Below are 23,493 nucleotides of genomic sequence, written 5' to 3'. Positions count from 1 at the left end.
TTAATTTCTGCCAATAAAAGGATCTTGGTTGAAAGAATTCTCAAAAGACAATGGAAAGGAACTCATTTACATATAAATGGATCTTCCAGGAGACTGCAAAGAAAAAAATCCCACTTTCTGATTTGGAGCAACAAAAAGCTACTAATACAGTCAAGACTAAGAGGTCTCTGTCCTCTGGGTGCCTCCAGTAAGGTGACTAAGGGCCCTTACGAGGCCCATCTAAACTTGTAACTACTAACTCTTCCCCTGCTCTTTACCTATGCTTCGAGGAGATACCATTTCTCTCCTCTGTCTCATCATCTAACCTGGGCTCAAGAATTCTCACCTGGGAGTGATTCAAATTGGGTTAACCTTCATTTTCCTGGGGACCCCTCTTCCTTAATCTGCCTCAGTTTCCTCAAGGATGACAAAGATAAAGCATTTGGAGACATCACAAATGAACCTCATCCCAAGGTTTACAGCCTCCTCTGCTGAGAAGAACACTTCAGAAGGGCACGTCTGAGGAAGAGTATCCACTGACACACCCGGGGGAGAACAGTCTGTGCCTGGGGAATTTGCCTTCAGTTATGGCTTTCATGACATCATTAGCCCATGATGAAAGGACACCCAAACCTTAACCTCATTGGCCAGACCCCTGCATGGACTTCCTTGGAAGGTTGCCAGGGGTCAGGGAGTCTGCCCTTCCCTCCTGCGCCCTAGCAAGTTTGTACCAAGGGATGGGACAGACAGGACTTAATGGCCTGAAAGAAGGAAGCCACCTGTCTGGCCCAGCAATCCATCCTAGGAAATGACAGGCCAGCTGGTACCCAACTCTACAAACATGTATTCTGAAATCCCCCAAATTCTTCAAGGCACTTTGCTAAAATAAATCAACGCATAACCATTCTAGAATCATTTCAAGAATTTATTACTAAGAAAACAGCAGGTGGCAGCAAAGTTTTACATTTTTTTACCCTTTGGGTGAGAATGAAAACAAAGCATCATGGAATTATCTCCTCATCTCTGAGTCAGCCAGCTGGCTCTGAAAATGGCACACTGCCATCTTGTAATGTGGAGAATTTAGAGTCTTCTTGAGTGCGCTCTGTGCACTGTGACAAGAAAACCAAAAAAACTGTCACCCCAAACCAGAGACCTGCCTGGTTCTTTGCAAGCCAGGCAGGAAAGTGACCAGCACAGAATGGCCGGATCACAGAGCAAGAGGCTGTGGCTGTGAGTCTCGTGTTCTCTTGCCCAGTGTCAAGGAGTTGCTCATTCACAATGGGAAGGCCGTCATAGAAACCCGAGTATGATTAAGTGGAAGTATGTCTAAAAATTGTGTGTACACTGCATAGCATTTTCACCATCTATTATGATGTAACCCACAAGGTGAAATGTGTGGAGAGAGAAAGATAGGGGAGACAAGGGGGATTTTAAAATCTGGTCTCTGGTGCAACTAGAGGTTTAGAGACCTCTGAAGGCTACATCACCACCCCACGGCTGCTGAAGCTCTGGGCTCAGGAGCAGGCAATGCCAAGATCACTGTCTGGTTTGGTCTCAAATGTCTTCCTTGCCTTAGTATTGTGCTTGGCTCCCAACTTCAAGTTGTGGCTGGAAAGTTTCCATTGCCCCAGCACAGCACTGGAGTTTGGAACCCAAGTTTTGGCTGAATTGTTTTGCAGAAAAATCCAGTTTTGCCTTTATGAATTGACTGGCCAGTTTATTTCATCCCAAAATGGTACATCAGAACTCTCTCAGACCCAGTTTAGATTGAGCTGCTTAATTTCCATCCAGGAGGAAATTCTCTTCCTGTTTAAAGTAGGGATGGAGAGGGGGGATGGGGCTGGAGGATTTTGCATATTTGTTATTTTTAAAATACAAAACTTGTTATTAAAAAAAAAAAAGGACAAAATTGAAGACCCTGTTTTCAAGATCCTAAGCAGATTTTATGAACAGATGTATTTGTGGGTTTTCTTTTTGGAAGTGGAATTGACAGAAAAGTGAGTAACTTTGGTCTTTTGTAAGTTATATAACTATATCTGCGGCATTAGCAGCTTCTGGTGATCAAAGAGAACATTCCTGAAAGGTGCCGTGGAGGTAGGAGAAATCAATTTATTTACATAACATGAGGTTTCAGTCCCAAACACACAATATTTTTCTTTCCTGCAGAAAATGTGATCTTGTTCTGAGGGCTTAAGGACAAACTTCACAGCTCTCTGCACAGAAAGGGTACTTCAAAATTATCTACTAAAGAAAACATTTTATGATTCCTTTGAATGTAATAAACAATATCTTTTGAGGCAACTTGCAGTGAATGTTCCAAAATTTATATCAGCATCTAATTCCCTCTCTGTATGTTCTACACTCCCCAAATATGATGTTAAATCATTTAACACGGAGAATTGACAGCACCAGGAAAATATTTGGATAACTGTCTGGAGTTGCCATTATTGGCTTTAATTATGACCTACTGGCTCTTGGGTCCTGAAGCAGCCAGAAAATGAGATTTGTGTGCCAAAATATTCATTAGAATTCCCTTCTCAGTCATTGTTCAGAAAGAAAAAGTTTCCTTCTGGCCCCCATCTTCAGTGCTTTTAAGTGGAATCATTAATATGCCAGATTTTTTAAAGGATCAGTCAAAAAACAAGATTATGAGCATACCTTGTATTTTGCATTTAAAAAAATCTTGAAAAGGTCAAATGTCCCTTTGCTCTTTTTCTGTTACCCTGAAGAATTATTTTGCAGCCATGAAGTTAACAGGTACTCTCCCCCCAGGCCTCCTCCCCCTGCTTTCTTGAAAAAACATCATCCTATAAGCTTTGGAACTGGAAGTACTAGTGAAACACAGCTTGAGCCTCCAGAGGAACTAGTCAGAAAAGATGATCTAATTTTTTTCTGCTCTTCAGTGTTCATTTCTCCCTGAATATAAGATCTTAGAATGTTGGAGCTAGAGGGGAGGAATCAGAGATCATTGATTCCATCTCCCAGTTATTAAGGTGACTGATTTAAGGTGATATGGTAAACCTACTGTTTCAGCTCTGGGTTCTGGCATGGGGAAAGAGCAGGTGCTTTTTTTAAATCAGGGCATCCTTAGTTGTTACTATTAAAAAGAGTTGCCATTTAATGAGCATTTACTACACTGCCAGGCAGCAGCTGATGCTTTCATATACGTTGCATCATTAATCCTCACAACAAGCCTATAAGGTAAATATCATTATCCCCATCTTATAGCTAATGAAACTGAGAATCAGGTTAAGGGAATTGCCCACAATTACAGGGCTAGAAGAAGGAAGAATCCATGGGCAAAATCAAGACTGCCTGACTTCAAAGCCTGTGTCCTTTACTCTTCCCCCATGCTGCCTGCCAAATGAAACAAGGCCAGAGTGCAAATCAAGTTGGGAGATCTTGGGCTCACACCACTTTAATTTTTCAAATAATGGGTGAGGAAAGAGTCCTCCACAGTGATAAAGTAGAGAAGGATGCCTGTGTCAAGCAGTCCCCGGTTACCAGAACTTGCAAAGAGATCAACAGGGACCGTATAGATGAAACTATTTCCCATTATCTACTCGTCATGTTTTACAAGGCAGTTTACTCTGAAAGCTTTTGAAAGACTTCCCAGCTTTTCATAAAAGTTGGCTGATTCCATGTTGACAATTTGTCTTTCATTTAATAGAAAATTGGTGAGGGAAATTTGGGAAGGATGCTTATTTTGGGAAAAAATAATTTGGATTTTTTTTTAATGCTCAAGGTCAAGAAGGGCTAGGAGAGCAAATGTGGTATAAATTAGGGAAGTTTATCTGATGGTTGTCCACAGTGGCACAGATGATGGAGTTACTGCCTGGAAATGTTTGCATTTCCCATTGAAACATAGTTTGGGAAAGAAACTTTGACGTTTTAGAAAAACTAATAAAGTTAAGATAGAATTGGAACGTTACATGTTAAAAACCATGAGATGGAGACATTCAGGGGAAACATCCAAGTTTGTTAACTGAGGTGCCAGTGAAAACTCTTTGTAAACTGAAACTTTACTGTCTCTCAAAGAGAAAAACCATATACCTAGATAAGTTATAAATAACCTGCCTGGTCCTTGCTCCTTCTCTCTGAAGAGGAGGTAACTCAAACCCCACTGTAGGTAGGTAGGTAGGTATGTGCCTGGTCAGGGAGATTTAAGGAGCATCATTTCCATGTTGGGTTATTTCAGTGTCAAATCACCTGATCCACTGCTACCCTGCTAATCCAAGCCAACATCACCTCTCATCCAGACCAGTGCAGTCACCGTGTATCCAGTGCCTGGATCAAGGACGAGCATAGAGTTAGGAGCTTAATAAAATATTGTTGATTGATTGAATGAATGAGTTCCTGCTTGCCCTGAATTAGTGTCCCAGTCCTGGTTCCCTGACGCTTGATGTGTGCCTGGTACTGAGACCCAGCCATGATACCCTACCTCTAGGACTATATCTCTGCCCTGTTCTCTCCAGTCCCTTTGACAGCAGTGTGTTAGTTTACTCAGGCTGCCATAACGAAATGCCATATATTGAGTGGCTTAAACAACAGAATTTTTTTTTCTACAGTTCTGGAAGCTAAAAGTGCCAAAGGTTTGGTTTCTTCTGAGGCCTTTCTCTTGCCTTGGAGATGGCCACTTTCTCTTTCTGTCCCCACACGGTCATCCCTCAGTCCCCGTGTTATCTCTGTCCTAATCTCCTCTTCTTACGAGGACACAAGTCAGATTGGATTAGAACCCACACATAAGACCTCAGTTTACCTTAATAAGTCCTCTTTAAAGGACTTTTCTCCAAACACAGTCACATTCTGAGGTTCTGAGGGTTAGGACACCAACTATGAATCTGGGGAGGAGAGACACTATCCAGCCTATAACAAGCTGTCACAAGCAGAGTCCTCTCTCTGTCTCCTACAGCTGGACTTCCCTGGGGCCTGCCTGTAGTTTGCTCCTAGGATGCCCATTGCTGTGCTCTCTGTCCTTTTTTTTTTTTTAATTTATTATTTTTTTGGCTGCATTTGGTCTTAGTTGCGGCACGTGGGCTCTCTAGTTGTGGCATGTGGGCTCAGTAGTTGTGGCACGGGCTTAGTTGACTCACGGCACGTGGGATCTTAGTTCCCCAGCCAGGGGTCCAACCTGCGTCCCCTGCATTGGAAGGCGGATTCTTTACCACTGGACCACCAGGGAAGTCCCCTCTCTGCCATTCTTGATGCCCTGGTGCTTCCTGCTGTTCCTCTTTGCCGCCAACGCCTTACAGCACAACCACCTGTTGTCTGTTACAGCACCCTGGGCTGGCCTTCCTCCCATCACCTGCAGCTGGTCTTCTCTCCAAACACTTGCCCCTCCTGGCTGCAATTAACCCTTCTATTTCTGGCTGTGTTAATGGGTACAACCCTAAATCTAAAACTACTGTTAGAGGGGTGGGATGGGGAGGGTGGGAGGGAGACACAAGAGGGAGAGGATATGCGGATATATGTATACGTATAGCTGATTCACTTTGTTATACAGCAGAAACTAGCACCACTATAAAGTAATTATACTCCAATAAAGATGTTAATTAATAAATAAATAAAAGTACCGTTAAAAAACAAAATTCAACTGAGTAACTTTGAAGAACTAATTGGTTCTGCTCATCGATTCGCGAATGGGGCAGCATTCCACCTAGCAACTAGAAGGGTGCTCCGAGGGGTTGTATAAAATGGAAGGTTTCTATAGGAAGAAGGATAAGGTGAGGGAACTATTAGCAAAAGAAAAGAAAGGATTACTTTTAGGCCAGGACATCTTTTGGGGTCGGGGGGAGGGAATGGCAAGGCTTTTATCACACACATCCCCTCTGGGGGATGGAGAGGGCCTAGTGACAGATTACCTCATAGGTGCTGACCCAAAAATTCCAGCCTGGTTGATTAAGATTACATTTCTGGGGAAGGTCGAAACTGCAGTTAGGTCAGGTAATAAGCCTAGTTTGCTAGCATGGGCTTTAGCACAGGTGATGCCATCTGGGGCCTGTAGCTTTTTCTTTAGCACTACATACAAACATAAACTAACTCTTGGTCTCAGTCTGTTATGATCACTGGGGTGCATTTTTGAAATAGCTGAAGAGTGATAACGTCTGGGCTGAACAAAGTTAAGTGGCCTCACAAAGATAAAATTTTACTCACAAACACACAATGACATTATGGCCCACCCACAAGAGAATCTAGTTCAATTGGTTTGGGATGTGGCCCGGTGTCAGTGCTTTTTTAAAAGCTCCCCCAAGTGGTTTTAACAGACGGAAAAGGTTAAGGATGACTGCTCTAACTAGCAGAACAAACCCATCAAATTGAGACCAAAAACTAGGCTAGAACACAAGAGTACAACTAGGCTGGGAAATCCTGACCCATTTGTGACTGTGAATGTCCTGCAGGGTCCAGTCCCGCGCAAATACAGAGGTTGGTGGCCCTCCCTCCAGCTCACCACTCCTTTGGTGTAAAGTGCCCTGCCCTTTGATCTAAGAAGTTGGAGGTGGCTTATTAGTGTCCTCTGCCACTCAGAGCAATCTGGATGGGTCTCAAAAATTACTCTGGACACAGACAAGTGTCATTTCTGCTGGACCCTCTGGCTGTTGGTGATGAAAGATCCTTGGCAGTGGTGAGAAGAACAGCTAACATGGCCCTTTGACTCAGCAACCGTGGGACTCACTCAAATGGCAGATGGGCTCCAGGCATTGATCAGCCTCCAAAGGCTTCCTGAGGCCAATCTGCAGTCTCTCCATGATGCTGTCCTCCTCTTGGTGGGACTCTTCCCCCAGCCCTCCCTCCAACCTCCTAAGTCCTTGCTCTCCCGCAGCCCAGAGAATGCTGGGGTGAAGGGGCTTAGTCAGGTTCTCCTTCTAGAGTCTTTCCAACATGTTTAGGGCAAAGTCAATCCCTCATGCTTCCGGGCCTTCCCTTTTGATTCTCAAGGGCCTTTTCTTCTCTCTACAAAACCTGGTACTCTGCAAATAAAAGGCTTTGGCTTTCAAAACTATTGTCTTTGACGTGGGCTTCAAGAGGCTATTTTAAAAGTCAGAAAATTGAACATTGACTGCTTTATTCTGACTCTTTCTTTCTCTTCACATTCCGGTTTTACCAATCCTAATTCTCCTTGAGCAATGCCTCTGATTTACTAGGGGAAAGGTCAAGTGGAAAAAGTGTAGCAAAGAAAAGCACAAAGATTAACCTTTCAAGATACTCTCTCTGTGTAAGAAATACTGCGACATTGGTCACTCCAGTCCCCCACCCTGACCCCACCCTGACAAGTGAGCAGGTCAGGATGTTCTGGCTGACTCTATACAGGGAGAGTGAAGTGGAGAATCAAGATTTATCTTGATAATAAAAGTTCTAAGTGACAATTATTAAAACCTTGTTTTCTTCAACAAGTCAATGGCATGAAAATAAAAGGGGGGTGGATTGCTCTAGATTAAAAGAAAACTTAGATGTACAACAATCTTGTTTGGAGTCTGTTTTGAACTAACCACTGTTGAAAGACATTTCCAAGACAATAAGGCAAATTTGATTATGGACTGGGTATGAGAGGATACGACAAAATTATTGTTAACGTTAAGTGTAACAATAGCTTTGGTTATGTAAGAAAACATTCTTTTTTCATTCCTTTTTTCTTAACAGATGCATACTGAATTGTGTGTGAGTGAAATGATATGATGTCTGGGGAAAAGAGAAGAGAAAAAGGAAGGAAGGAAGGAAGGAAGAAGGAAGGAAGGAAGGGAGGGAGGGAGGGAAGGAGGGAGAGAAATAAAAGGCAGGGAAAACCAAACACTCTGGAAAGAAACAAACAGAAAAGAAAAAGGGATAGATGAATTAAGTGTGAGAAAATCTTGATAATTGTTGATTTTAACAATAGGTATATGGGAGTTTATTATGTTATTATCTCTAATTTTTGTGTAAATTTGAAAAGTTTTATATTAATTTGTAGAATTGTTAACCTGGTACAGGAAAAGACAGACTGAGAATGGAAGAGGATAAAAGGGCCAGAAAGAAATTCAAATATTTAGTGTTTAAGATTTATTGCAGGGGGGAGGGATAAACTGGGAGATTAGAATTGACATATACACACTACTATATATAAAATAGATAACTAATAAGAACCTACTGTACAGCAAAGGGAACTCTACTCAATACTCTGTAATGACCTCTATGGGAATAGAATATAAAAAGGAGTGGATATATGTATATGTATAATTGATTCACTTTTCTGTACAGCAGAAACTAACACAACATTGTAAATCCACTATACCCCAATAAAAATTAATTTAAAAAATAAAAAAATAAAAGAAATTTTAAAAAAGATTTATTGTATTACTGATTTGCAGGCAGATTAATTCTTTTTTTTTCTAAAGTTTTTATTGTTGTTGTTTTGTTTTGTTTATTTGGCTGCACCAGGTCTTAGTTGCAACACATGGGATCTTAAGTTGTGGCATGCAGGATCTAGTTCCCTGACCAGGGATGGAACCCGGGTCCCCTGCATTGGGAGCAAGCAGTCTTAACCACTGGACAGCGAGGGAATGAATTCTTTCTTCAAATAAACTCTGACATGGGACCCCAACATATAAAACAAAAAAGAGTAGAACTGCTCCACTTGAGGCTAGAGAGTCTACTTTTTCTTCCTCCTTGTCTCCCCAGGAATCTGCAGAAGTAACTCAGGGAAACCCTGTGGCTCTACAGGACACAGTTTGAAAACCTCTGTAGTATATGATGAAGGAAACCTCCGAAGTACTGCAGAAAATGTGTGTTACTTAGTATATGTGTTAGACAACTGCTAACTATTTGGGAGAAAAATATAAAGTTAAATCTCTACTTCATATCATATACCAAAATAAATTCCAGTTGCATTAAAATGTTTAAAGTACAAAATGAAATCAGAAGAGTAATAGAAAAATTGATGAATATTCTAAAATATTAAGACAGAGAAGGACTTCCTAAGCAAGCCAACAAAGGCAGAAAAATTAGTATCTTTGATTATATAAATATCTAAAGTTTTATAGGGCGAAAAATAAATCACACTTCACAAAAAGGAAAAAAAGGAATGTGTGTATGTGACAAAACTTTAATATTCTTAATCATTAAGTAGAATTTCAAATCAATAAAAAAAGACAAACACTCCAATAGAATAAAAAGATCAACAACAATAAAACAATATATATGAGGACATATAAATTATCATAAAGATATGAGAAATATTTCATCTACTATTGATCAAAGAAATATTGTAAGTTGAAGTAATAATGAGAATAGTTGATAATGACTCCTATTTCTGGTGATAATTGCAGACTAGATAAGCTGAAAATTCAGCTACTATAAAGCATCTAGAATGCTAAGCAAAGTATACTTAACATCCTTTTAAATGGATAACTGAACCCCCATGAAAATACAGAAAATCCACAGGAGACCAAACCAAAGTAACTAAAAACCAGAATGGAGAGCTTTAACTGAAAAGTAGTTTCCTGGACTTTGGGGAGGGCTTTCCTCTCCCTGGTAATAGAGAGACTTGCTTAGGGACAGAAGAAAAGGAATTGAGACACTCAGGTAAATCCAGGATCCTCCAAAGGCTACACCCCACTTCTCCAGCACAAATGCACAGGTGCATGGTTTAGAAACACTGAATCAAGAAATTAGTATTAAAAATGGTCCCAGGTTGGTAATAACTCTGGGGCAATAAGAAAAAGCAAACACAAAACTCTCTGGAGCAATTCACCTCAACCCAGAATCACCATAGATTAAGTTTTAATAAGATGAGCTCAGAACCCAAAATTACAGAAATAGGAGGAAACAAATCATGATGACTAAGAGTCAGCTGATAAAGATTACAGAGTTATTAGAATGAAACTACAAACTAAATATGTTTAGAATTATTAATATATAAAATGCAGTCTAGAAACATAGGAATAGAATAAAACTTTCTAATAAGAAATATCATTTTTACCTATCAAATGACACAGTATTAAAAAAGAAGTATAGTGCTCAGTGTTTCTAAGAATATAGGAAATTGACATTTATAGACTGTTAGTAGAAGTAAAAACAGATCATTCCAGAGGTCAAATTGGCAATATGTGTCAAATATTTAACAAAAAAGTACATACTTATTGGCTCAATAAGTTTACTTGTTTTTTTAATTGAAATATAGTTGACTTACAATACTATATTAGTTTCAGGTGTACAAATAGTGATTTTTATAGATCATGCACCATGCAAAGTTATCACAATATTATTGACTATATTCCCTGTGTTGTGCATTACATCTCTGTGATTTATTTTATAACTGGTAGTTTGTACCTCTTAATCCCCTTCACCTATTTTACCTATCTCCCCATCTCCCTCCCCTCTGGAAACCACTAGTTTGTTCTCTGTATCTGTCTGTTTCAGTTTTGTTATATTTATTTGTTTGTTTTGTTTTTTAGATTCTACCTGTAAGTAAAAACATACAGTATTTGTCTTTCTCTGTCTGATTTATTTTACTTAGCATAATACCCTCTAGGTCCATCCATGTTGTTGCAAAAGGCAAGATTTCATTCTTATTTGTGGCTGAATAATATTCCATTGTATATATATTCCATTGTATATACAATGGAATATTGTGATGGGGTATATATATATATATATATATATATATATATAATCTCACATCTTCCTTACCCATTCAACTGTATGGACACTTAGATTTCTTCCATATCTTGGCTATTGTAAATAAGGCTGCAATGAACATAGGGGTGCATATATCTTTTCAAATTAGTGTTTTTGTTTTCTTCAAATAAATACCCAGGAGTGGAATTGTTGAATTGTCTGGTAGCTCCATTTTAATGTTTTTGAGGAACTTCCATACTGTTTTCCATAGTGGCTGTACCAATTTACATTCCCACCAACAGTGAAAAGGATTCCCTTTTCTCTACATCGTCTCCAACACTTATTTCTTGTCTTTTTGATGATAGCCATTCTGACCTATGTGAGGTGATATCTCATTGTGGTTTTGATTTTCATTTCCCTGATGATGAGTGCTGTTGGATATCTTTTCAATGCGCTTAGTGGCCATCTTTGGAAATGATATCTTCTTTGGAAAAATACCTATTCAGGTCCTCTGCTATTTTTTTAATCAGACTGTTTTTTTGATATTGAGTTGTATGAGTTCTTCATATATTTTGGATATTAACCCTTTATCAGATGTATAATTTGCAAATATCTTCTCCCATTCAGTAGGCTGCCTTTTTTTATGTTGATCGTTTCCTTTGCTGTCCAAAAGCTTTTTAGTTTGATGTGGTCCCACTTGTTTATTTTTGCTTTTGCTGCCCTTGCCTGAGGAGACAGATCCAAAAAAATTTTGCTAAGACCAACATCAAAGAACACCCTGCTTATGTTTTCTTCTAGAAGTTTTATGGTTTCAGAGCTTACATTTAAGTCTTTAATACATTTTGAGTTTATTTTTGCATGTGGAGTGAGAAAATGGTCTCAATAATTTTACTTCTAAGAATTTATCTTTAAAACAATTCATAAAATTACCCTAAGATGAACACACAGGGATGTTTATTCAGGAATTTTTCATGGCAAAATTGTAGGGGGTGGGGAGAAGTTTAATGTCCAATAACAGAGGAATGGTTAAACAAATTAGGATAATTTCATATGATGAAATATCATGCAGGTAATAAAAATGATATTGTACAGATTTATTTACTGACATGAAAACATGCCACGAATATACTGATGAGTAAAAAAAAAAAAAAATCAGGTTAGAGACCAACCTGATCCCACTTTTTTTTTTTTTTTTTTTCTTTTTTTCTTTTTTTGTGGTATGCGGGCCTCTCACTGTCGTGGCCTCTCCCGTTGCGGAGCACAGGCTCCGGATGCGCAGGCCCAGCGGCCATGGCTCACGGGCCCAGCCGCTCCGCGGCATATGGGATCCTCCCAGATCGGGGCACGAACCCGTATCCCCTGCATCGGCAGGCGGACTCTCAACCACTGCGCCACCAGGGAGGCCCTGATCCCACTTTTTAAAATTTGTGTGGCCCATTAGGGAAAGTCCAAATGACCAGTAAATAAATGAAGATGTGCTAAAATTCAGTAGTAATCAGTAATGGAAGTTAAAACAATAGTGCCATATTACTTTATACCCTTTAGGATGGCAAACATGAATCCATACAGAGGTCGGCAAGGACACAGGGAGATGGGGAACTCTCATGCACTGCTGATGGGAATACACACTGGTACAGGCATTCTGGAGACTAATCTCACAAAACTTAGCAGTGTCTGTAGAAGCTTTTGGATGCCATTTCTGGATATATAACCTCAAGAAATTCTCATTCAGATCCACAAGAGAACATGAAACAGGATGTTCATCTATACATTATTCGTGGCAAATAGGTGCTGGAGGCCAACCAAGTGTCCCTCATTAAGAGACGAGAAGTTAAATGTGGTAGATGCATTATTACTCCATAATGTGCAGCTATGAGAAGAAACAATCTACTTGGATAATTATTTTTTTAAGTGTTCAGTGAGAAAAGTAGGAAAATTTTTAACACAATATATTTGTATGTTAAAAACACATAGTCACAAAACAACAAAACAGATTTTACAGGATTATATACATGTAATAAGTACAGATATCAAACAGGTTGAAGACAGTTCCTATGGAGGAGATGGGAAGGGGAATGGGAATTAAAGGAGAAAAAATAAAGTAAGTAAAACGAGAGAAGGCTTGCACAGACCAATAATAACAACTTAAACTGAGAAGTATGCTTAATTCAGCTCTCTGCAGTTGAGTTCAATTTTTTAAAGTGTGTATGTATAATATGTAAAAATTATAAAAAGGTAAACTCTAAAATAATGGTTAGTTGTCTCTCTGGGAGTGGTATAAAAGGAAAAACTTTTCTTTTTTTCTACACTGGATAAATATTGTATAATAAGTAAAATGCATTTATTAAGTCTCAAAAACTCATCTTAACACTCAGAACTACCTTCCTGCTTTTGGATAAAGTACAATAACCTACTAAATTCAGCTGCCTGTGTGGTCACAGTCATTTTATTATTTTTCCAGAATGTTCCAAAATAACTCTGAAACAAGACCAGTGGGACCACCAAATAGCTATCTAGCCTCACCTTTCTTCCCATGCAAATGAAGACCAAGCCTCCAATCGGGCTTTGGCATAAACCTCTGTGGAAGCCAGGATAACAAGGCCCTTGGAGTCCCCACTGGGGAAAGGAGGGGCAGCACTCATAACTCTGTCAGCTCATGTAGCCTCTGAAAAGACGGCTTGGGCAGCAGTTGACAAAGACAAAGGTTCCACCTAAGGGTGGAAACTCTATTTGCAGCTTTATAGACACAGGTGTCCTTCCAGGCGACTCAAGACCTGCAGTGTGGGACTGGGTTTGGCCAGGAATAGCTCAGAAGGCCTACCCCTCAGAAGCCAGCTTTTGAGGCCTTCAGGTGTATGTTCTAACTATATTTGGCAACAAAAACCAAAGAGGTCAGTGGCTTAGCTCAGGGAGAAAAAAAGACTATTTCTGATTATAATCCCCACTTCAAACCAGGTCCAAGAATTTAAAAACTCACTCCATTTATTTATTTTGCATTCACTAAGCATACTGCTGAAGCAGTTCTGGTTTCCAGTCCTACCAGTCTCGTGTAAATCCTTCAGAACCACAGGTGTAAATCACCTACCCAAGCCATCCTCATATTAGAGGATATCTGGGGACATCTGGCTTGAGAATCCAAATGTTAAAATTATTCCATCTTACTCTCTGTGTCTTCATAGCATCAAAATAGCCTGTGCCACTTGAGTGCAAATCCAGACTCCAGCCCTGATTACTCACTGTGTGACCTCGGCTAAGTTACTTGATGTCTCTGAGGTTCAATTTCTTTATCCACAGACAGAACAGAGATAATAACACCTACTCCACAAGGCTGCTGTAAGAATTAAATGAGCTAAGCTATATAAAGTGGCTAGGAGAATGTCTAATACAAAGAAGGTGCTAAAAAAAAGAAGCCGTTTCCATTCCTCCCCATCACTCCCTTCCACGCTTAGCTGTTCAGCCAAGGTGTGGGCATTTCAAGAAATTGCTTGGTACGTTGTGTTTGATTACAAATGGATGGTACCATTCCCACAGCCAGCAACAGTAGCTACAGATAAAAGCTGTGACTACTCCTCAGCCGTCGACAGGTCGGATCAGCCACAAATGACTCACCACTGTTGATAAATGATGTGTTCTTGGCATCAAGAGACCTTATCCTGACAGCCTTTGACACCTTATGAAAAAGAAACCAGAAGGAAGGTTGAATGGCTCACAGAGAAGGTCCTCAGGGTTTGATGGTGACCTTCAGTCAATTCTGAACTTGTACCAGACTGGTGTTAGGAGGGTCTCCTGTGTCTTCAGACATGTCTCCAATCACAGATTTTTTAGTTGGGAAGGACTCCAGCTGAGCAGCTGCCTCTTCATCTCAGAGCTAAACCATCTCCTTCACTTGCCTTAGATTCCCTGAAGGGAGTCATAAGACTCCCTGGGCAGAAGGCAAATGCCTGTTCCCTGCTCGGAATAGCCCTAAGCTAGTGCCCAACCTGACTTTGGCAGCTTTGTCTGCTGGTTGAAACTCTGCCAGGGTGAGGTTTGGCTGAAGGGCTCTGTGGCTATTGGACAAACCTTGGCTCAAGGAAAAGGGTGAGTATTTAACCCCAAGCAACTGTCTGCAAGGCTGAAGTGTTTGCAGCTCTCTGGTTTTTGTAGCCCCTTCAGACCACCCAGAACCACTCACGGGCATGGGAATTCCAAAACTGGATTTTTTAGTCACTCTTTCATTCTTACATCCCCTGTACCTTGCGCAGTGCCTGGCACAGAGCTCCCGCTAAGTGAATATTTACTAGAAGGACCTTAAGGAAAGCATGGTCTTTTGCTACTTTTGTAACCCCTTGAATTCTGATGAACCTCACTAAATTGTTAAGATCAAATAGGACAATGAACTGTATGAAAATTGACACTGTCAATAGCCAGGTGCTCAAAACTGAGGCCTCAGATGGTCTTAAGGAAATTTCATGTACTAGGATCTACTTTCTTTGAAACTGAAACTGCTTCAGGAGCAGGTTTTCTCTGGACCCCAGACCTATGACCCCTTTCAGTGTCATGGAGGCTTTTTCTGAAAGGAACTATTCTAGGCCCTCAGAAGGGACCTTGTGGAATGCGATTGATCCAAAAGTCCCAGGAGAAGGTCGGCTGCCCTGGAAACATTTCCATTATCCAAACTCACCCTCAGATTTTCTTCACCAGGAAGGTTTCTAAGATCACCTAGAAGCACCAACATTTCAGTCATGCTTTGAAGTGTAAAGGCCAGGGAGTCTTTCTGGAAAGGACAAGCAGTAGCACTCCATCCTGGGTCTTCAGGATACTGGTTGAGACAAATAGGGTAGAGACATCAATAGCAGGGTGCCTTCCCTTATCCTCTTCTTCTGTCCTAACTGTTTCCACATCCCCTGCCCTTCTAGTCCACTCACTGGGGCTTAGTGTCTGGCTTCTATCACCAGAACTGGGGGTCAACGGTCTAAGATGATAAGGTATAAATTTAAGCAAAGGGGAGGAAGGAAGAAAGAAGGGAGAGAAAGGAAGACTGGAGAGAAATGGAGAAAAAAATGAAAAAGGCTTGGGAAGGAGGAAGGAAGAGGAGAGCGGCAAGGGGAGGCGGAACAATGAAGGTCTCAGGCCGTCGCAGGCGCACGGTTCCGGCGGCACGTCCGTCCAGCCCGCCTCCCGTCAGCAGCTGCACGCTGCGCCCCGTGTGGGCGCTGAGTCACGGTCCCAGAACAGGGAGCCGCCGTGCAGGTCTAGGGGGGGGCCGGCCCCGGTTGGCATCTGCAAACTGTTTTTTTCTTTCCTCTTTCATTAAGGCTGTGTGCTGACTCCCACGTAGGAGGACTTATTAAACCGCACGTACTGCCTGAAGGCTCTCTGGCGCGTCGGAGGCGGCCGGCTGGGGGCGCCGCCGTATCGCTTATGAGCCAGGCCACTCACTCTCTGGGGCACTGGGCCGGGAGAGGACTGGGGTCACTGGCCCGGCTGCGGATTTCCCGGAGGAGCTCGCACTTCTTGCTGGAGTCGCTTCTAACTTTAGCCCCGCTGCAGCAGGGGGACACTCCTCAGCTGGAAGACCTCGGAGGCCACCCCAACTCTCCGAGGTGCGCTTTTGCGCAGGGTCCCGTGAGCAACTCCACAAAATCTGGGACTCTGTTGCGTAATCGGGAGAGTCCAGGCTCGCCTCCCCACTAAGGGTTCACCCTACCACAACCGGCCCGGCCGCCACACGAGGCTGTGACCTGGAGCATCTCCTCGAAGCCCGGACCCGCACGCAAGACACGCTCTCCGCATGTCCCACCAGAGAGCGTTACTCCGACAGCTCAGCCAGCGCGGAGAACAGCCAGCACGCGCCAGCGCAGCCGTCCTACCTTCCCACGCCAGGCGGCTGGACCCCAAAGCTCCCGGACCCCAGGGCTCCCAAGCGGACCAAGACTGGGGACACCCTCCCTCCCAAGACTCGTGACCCGAGAATGAATCAGCATTGAGACAGTTTATTGGTTTGCTACTTCGCATATCACCCATTTTATGTAAATAGATTATACAGACATGGTGTTTTCTTCTTCCACAAGAGGCAACCAGTCTCTCTTTCACGCACACACGCTCACATTCCACGCAGCACACAACGTTACACCTCTCTGAGACATTCACGTATTAAAATAGAGGGGAGGGGAACAATATAATTGCTTTAAAATGCCCTTAATACAATATATAACGTACAAAAATATCTCTATATTTGAAGTTACAAAAAAAAATCTTGACACAACAAACTTAAATATTGATAATTACCTCTGTATATACAACACACATTGCACTTTTCCTCTCTAGGTTTTGGAAAGTTCAAGTAATAGTGAGGCTTGCGCCCCGGTGGGGTGACACCCCGTCAGAAATCAGTTTGTGGGCGGGCACGGCAGTGGCTCAGACCCTTGCCCCTGGGGGTCTCAGCATTTATTTCGCAGTTTCTCCTCTCCGTGAGCCTGGTAAAGGACACTCCTTTGGATTCCTCTGCACCCCCTCCCCACCCGGGGCACCCGGGCTGAATTAGGTTGAAGAGAACACTGCCTCCGAGGTGGACGGGGTCCTGCAAAGCCAGGGCTCGCCGCCGGACGGTGCCTCCCGGACTCGGTCTCTCAGGGCTGTCTCAGCCCGGGTCCCATAGGCTGAGAGGCTCGGCTAGGGGAAGTCCTCCGTCCCGGGAGGAGCCGGCGGGATGCATGTGCGACTGTTCGCTGCTGCCACAGGCGCCTAAATCCTAAGGAGGGTGGCGAACACTTGATGAGCCCGGGAGGCCGGGGCCGCGCGCGCCTGTGGCTCCTGGGAAGACAGAGTCCGTCCCAGGCCGGCCTCGGGCAGGGAGCGTCGGCGCCGGCGGCCGTAGCCCTGGGGGCTGATCTTGCTCCTGGGGGCGACGCCGTCCTTGTCCTTGTCCGTGAACTGGTAGATCTGGTGCGCCAGCTTCTGCACCGTGCACGTCCCGAAGCGACAGCCAAAGCTTCGCAGGCTCTGGAAGTTGTTCATACTCTGGCGGTAGCGCTTGACTCGGATGCGGGCGGCGTCCGGACTGCTGGAGAAGGGAAGGAAGGCCACATGAGACCCCCATCAAGCAGGTCTTTGGCCCCAGCCAGCGGGAACGGAGCCATTCTAAGACCAGAGGGAGCTGCTAACTGCTACCTCCATCTGAACTGCCATACAGCCCCGATGATCCCCAGGGCCAGGGCAACGGAGGAGAGCTCCCCTTGCCCACCCCGCGACGGCGCCCCGCATAGTTACCTTGCCTGGGGGCTGCGAGAGGCGCCCTTCACATCCTGCGGCCGAACGAGAGTCTGGGCAGGCCCTTCCTTCACGTCGGCGAGCCCTGTGGGGTAGCTGCTGGACTCGCGAAGTTCTCTTTTTCCACGACTTAGAGCCCACTTATTCCATCTAAACAACACAAATAGACTCGATTCGCAATCGTCCAGGCGAGGTCTTGGCCCATCCCTGACCCTGTTCACTTCTAACCCCTCGGGGACCAATGGTTAGTTTCCCTTGTCTTGCAGGTACCAGAACTGGGGCAGGCGCTGCCTGCGACTCACTTCTTTCGGAACTCTGCCGCCACGTCGAGCCGTGCGGTGTCCGCGCCTAGGAAGGCGAGCGAGCCCAGATACATGAGGGCGACGGGAACCAGCTTCATCCCGGCGTCGATGCGTAGACCCTGGGGAAGGAGAAAGAGGAGCCGAGCGTGAGCGCCTGGGTCTGCCGCACCGCCGGGCGGGGCACGGAGGCGGGCGCTCAACCCGCGCTCTGCCGGACTCAGACGCTTATCTCCCCGGGGCGCAGAGAGGCGCCAGCGGCATTTGCACCCGCCAGGGGGGTGACAGGCCCCGCAGGGGAGGCCGCTGCCCCGCGCCAGGCTCCCAGAGGTTCCCCGTTCAACTTCTCGGATTGGCTGACGGAGCAGAGGGGACTGGGTCTCTGGAGTTCCAGCTGTGTCCACAAGCTGGGCCCGGGATGTGGGACGCACCCGGCAGAGGACCCTCCAAAGTGGATTGTACCCCTCACCCAGCGCTCCTAGTCTCCGGCCTGGGCAAGCCTCCCCACTTTTAACCCGCCCGGCCCGCGGTGCTTACCTGCTTCAGGGGGTGATCTGTCGAGATCTTTGGAGGATTAAGTCTGAGACGTCGCTCTGGCAGTGGCAAAACCCCGACGTCCAAGCTGCGGTGAGAAACCAGAGGTGGCAAGGTTCGACCCGTTCCGCCTAGTGTCACCAAGAAACCACTGAGTGGCCGGCTCTCGTTCCTCCGCTTTATAAGAGCGCAGGGGGCGGGGCCTAGGCTGCCCTCGCGCCCTCCCTTTCCTCCCTAGGGCGCGCGCTCTGCAATCGGGCGCGCGCATTGCTTGCCTGCGGGTGTAGGGTTCGGAGGTGAGGTGGGGGTCCCTCATGCTTAGAGGGCTCAGAGATGAGCTCCAGGAGATTGGTGCAGGAACTGCCTCAGCCCTGACTCACTGGGCACAGAGTTCAGACCTTAAGCCGGGACGAAGCAGAGCCGGTACAACCTCTTGGGGGTCCTTACCTAGGACTTATGCAGCCCAGAGTGTAACGTCTTCTGGCACACAACTGCAAGAGCCAGCGCGGGGTATCACGCGGATGACCCGAACTCCGGACCTCTGGAGCTGTGGCCTCGAGTGGACCGCGCCCCGTGCCGGCTCGGCGCCTGACCTGGCCGCGACCCCAGACTTCAGCAGAGCCTCAGGGGCAGAGCACAGAGCACAGCTGAGAGAAGGGGGGCTAGCCGAGACTCCGGGGTTCTGAGGATGGGCTAGTAAGATTTCGCAATAGGGGCAAGGCTGATTTGAGAATTGGGATTTAGAAGAGGGGACTTACCTGAAGTTTCAGAATTTGCATGCCTATTTGGAAATAAAGGAATAACCAAATTTAGGACGAAGAATACAGTTTCATTTTTTCCCCTTTTAATCCAATTATGCCTTATAAGGTTACAACCTGAGAGTTTGCCTGGCTGCCCTCGGAGCCTTCATTCACCCCTTGTAAACGTGAGGATGCTGCCAGGGAGCACACTAATGCTTCACGTATGTTAATCCCTTTACAGTTTACAAAGCATGGCCACATCCTGATCTCCTTTGATCTTCACACCTACCCTTGAGTTAGCCAAGGAAGGTAACATCAACTTTCTACCTGGTGAAATGAGAAAACTAAAGTTCAGAGGGGTAAGCATTTGCCCAAAATCACACCAACGGTGGTAAACAGTAGTGTCCTAGCTCGGCCCCGCAAGCATGCACGGCCGACTGGACTGGGGCGCCACGTGGATTTTTCTAGGCTAGTGCCATCATCTTGTCAAGGGAGAGAGGAGAGTCCTAGCCCCCGCCCAAGGATTTATGCCTTTTCATGATGAATCACCCCCAAGCACGTTTGTCACCCGTTTATGCTCTTCCATCACTGCTTCTTGACTTCACTTTCTTACTTAACTTTGGGAGGCCAAACTAGGGAGGGAACTTAGCCCCGCGGGACTCCCTACTTCTTGCAGGAGGGCCTCTGGTGTCCTATCACCCACTTCCCTGGATGCAGGTCCTGAAGCCGAGGGCCTAGACTGAGAGGCGGAGGGCGCGGGACCACTGGGACCCTGTGGTGCAGCTTCTACTCTCACCGTACGGCAATTCTCTTTGTGGACCTGGGCAAGTTATGCACCCCACCCTCTGGTTTCCCCATCTATAACTTGCCCCCAGCTTCCTACCTGCTCTGCCACACTGGTTCTGAGACCCAGTGCACAGGACCTTGCCTGCCCTGGGCCGCGCACTGCTGGCTCAGCCGCCTTTACACTCCCAGGACTGACCGGTGGACATTGCACCTGGGAAGGAATGGCCGCGCCGAAGTTATTTATTCTGAGGGCTCTTCTGCGAGGGGGTCACCTGAGCGGACCTGAGTTCCAGCTGAGGGTGGGGGGTCAGATTCCTGGCTCGGGCTCGGGGTTGGGCTGGGGACGCCGAGGGTCGGAGGAGTGCAGCGCAGCGCACTGGCTGGGTTCGGGCAGCCTGTCTGGTTTCAGGGCAGTTGCCGCAGTAGACCGGGTCTGGCGGCTAGTCTGCCTGCACCGCAGACAGCAGGTATTACTGAGCGCCTGCTCTGTTTCCAGGAGCCTCCCCAGACTAACTATTCTGTTTTGCTCGCTCGTCTCCCATTTCTCAATGCTTCCTTTCAGTTCGTCCCTTACGAGTCACGCTCTTCGCAGCGACCCTGTCCAGGACCGGCTGTCTGTCAGTCTTGTCTGAGGATGCGACATACTCGTCGCCAGCTTCCAGCTGGGTCCGCGCCAAGACAGGTTTTTACTTTCATTTCCCCGGCGCGCGCCTCTGGCTGCCGGGGAGGTCAAGGACAGCTGGGCGCCGGCCCACAGCCAGGGAAGGTCCCGTGGTCTGGACTCGTTCCTTCCAGTTCCCACCAGCCCTGGGGGGTTTGGTCTGCAGAGGACTCTTCAGCTGTACCTCGTGGCCTCCCGGCTGTGTCCTTTAGGAGAGCTCTGGTTCCAGGAGAGAGGGAGGGTGGAGGGGATGGGGGAAGGGACCGGGGACGGAGCTCTTGGTGCAGACTTCGCTTTGAGCTGCTGGAGGCTTCAAAAAGCAAACCCAACCCAGAAGTGGAGACTCCGCCGGGCTCCAGTGCCTACGCCAGCAGCATAGCGGCGGTGCCAGGAATTCCCACCTGAGAGCCTTGGCACAATGCTATCAGCCCAAGTGTGTCTTACAGCTCTGGCACTTAGAGGGCTGACGCTTGAGAACTCCGTCAATTCTTTAAGCCCTGTGTTGGCAGCTCGGGGTTTTGCTAGAACACCCGTATCTTCGAAAGTGTGTGTGTGTGTTTGTTTAGGTCGGCGACAAGGGCCGGAAGGTTCCCCAAAGTGTCGTGGAGTATAAGTCGAAAAAAAGATATAAAGTTTTCCAAATGTTGGCATCTATTTTTTCCCTTGGAACCTGAGGTTCGTTTACTTTAACAAAGGGGGAAAAATCACTAGAATGCATTCACGGTTAAACGTCGGATATAGAAGGAAACAACTTAAGGACTTCTGCTGCTGGCGATTTGTAAACGTGGAGTTTCATCCATTCAAGTTGCAGCGATTGTAGATTCACACAGAGTACAAGGAAGGAAGGAAGGAAGTGAAGGAAGAAACATCTTTAAAATCTCACTGGCAAGACAAGTGAAAGAAGCAGAAGAAAAGAAATTTTGGTTGATGAAGATCCACTTCTTTTGTGCCCAAGAATTTAAAAAAAATAAACCCCCAAAGCACTGTAATAATTGTGTGTATTCTGACATCATATATACAGACATACAAATATGCTGAAGCCTTGTTGTATAATGGTATCTCAACTTCTTCACATTCCAACTGAATTATTTTTAGGCCCTAAATCCAAACCTTATTCTTAGTAATGTAAGGAGTTTTAAAAAATTTTTGGTGGTGGTTTCTCAGCTAACACTGTGGACACAATCCCTAAAGCCAGTGTGACCACACTCAGGTCATAAAGAACAGAAATGAGAAACAATAAATAATATTAATAATATTTAAAAGAATAACTAAACTTGAATAGCTAAGTGCATTGCATAATTATCTCTGATGCCTCTTTTTTCAAACAGGAAATTTTACAATGCATTTATTGTTCATATGGTTCAAAATGCCTCGGCTAAGCTGAGGGCTTGTTTACCAAGTCCATTTGAAAACAAGTTTCAAGAAGCATCCGGGAGTCATAACACCAAGTGGTTTAGAGAAAGGAGCCAATCAGCTACTCAGATTTAGTCACAGGAAAAAGTAAAGCAGGATACAAAGCTCAGGGCACTTTTTTTTTTTTTTGGAATCTCTGACTTCTCTAAGAAGCTAATAAGATATAGATCCTTTCCAGAAAAATGCACATGTACATAAACCAATTTAAGTATAAAATAAGCATACGATTTCAGGAGATTGACCAAGTAAAGAATGCTGACACAGAATAAAAAGCACTGTTTCTATAGCATTAATTTCTGTCTTGGAGTGGTAGAGGCAGGGAGGGCAGTTAACCTCTCTCTTTCTAGGGCATAGAATTTTCCAGAGCATCAGCACAAAGAAAAGTAATGCTTTTGCTGCCTCATTTCTGTGCTCTTGCACAAAACATATGGACAGAAATAATCAGTCCTTGTATGTGATAAAGAAGACAAACCTCCCTGAAGCTTAGGGAATATAAGTTGCTATAGGACAGATGAAAGAGAACACAGAGAAGATGGTTAACATATAGAAGCTTCTTATACTAACAGCTATAACAGAATGAGGTGAAATGACTTCAAGAGAAATTTTCTACTGATGGCCCAATGAATGGCATTAATAAATGGAGTATAAAAGAGATGATTCGATCATTTGGGGTTATCCCTAGACAATGAGAATGGTGTTAGTGAGAGCAACCATCATGATACCTGCCTCCAGGTGGGGATACTGTACTATCAGATTAGAACTGTAGGAATGAGGCAATTCTAATGTATGGGCCTACATGAGTTGAATGTTCATTCATTCCTTCAACAAACATTTACCAAGCATGTATTATATGCCTAACTCTGTGCTAAATGCTGGGCATACAATAATCAACAATGCAAGCATCATTCTTGCCCTCAGTGAGCTTACAGCATGGTAGGGTAGCCAAACATAAACAAATCCTCATAGGAATAAATACACGATTACAGACTGTGGTAAGTGTTCTGAAGGAAAAGCAAGATTAGGGGGACCTAATGTTCCAAATATAAGGAAGAGCATAAGCAAATGCTTAGAGATGAGAAAGAGCTTGGAACACTAGGGAAGAAAAAAGGAGGCCAGTGTGGTTGAAATGTATTGAGTGAGGGAGAAGAGAGGCATGAAATGAGATTAAGGAGGTCATCAAGGTTAGAGTAAATAGGACCCTTTGAGATATGATGAAGATTTTGCACTTTATTCATAGCGA

The 23,493-nt window shown here is 44.8% G+C and overlaps 1 protein-coding gene across 1 annotated transcript; it reads right to left on the bottom strand.

Moving 5' to 3' along the window:
- Nucleotides 1–16,528: 16,528 nt before the first annotated feature.
- ADM (adrenomedullin) lies at nt 16,529–18,797 on the bottom strand. The gene is made up of 4 exons (XM_060104047.1): nt 18,657–18,797; nt 18,123–18,241; nt 17,821–17,970; nt 16,529–17,614 (listed from the first exon to the last, which is right to left on the bottom strand). Exons 2-4 carry the CDS (start codon nt 18,218–18,220, stop codon nt 17,296–17,298), a joined length of 567 nt encoding a protein of 188 aa, XP_059960030.1. The 5' UTR covers nt 18,221–18,241; nt 18,657–18,797; the 3' UTR covers nt 16,529–17,295.
- Between the last annotated feature and the right edge of the window lie 4,696 nt (nt 18,798–23,493).

The sequence above is a fragment of the Mesoplodon densirostris genome, chromosome 7 (genome assembly GCF_025265405.1).
Source record: "Mesoplodon densirostris isolate mMesDen1 chromosome 7, mMesDen1 primary haplotype, whole genome shotgun sequence".
NCBI lineage: Eukaryota > Metazoa > Chordata > Mammalia > Artiodactyla > Ziphiidae > Mesoplodon > Mesoplodon densirostris.
The sequence above is the reverse complement of the archived record's forward strand: the minus strand, read 5'-3'. Positions and strand labels throughout refer to the sequence as shown.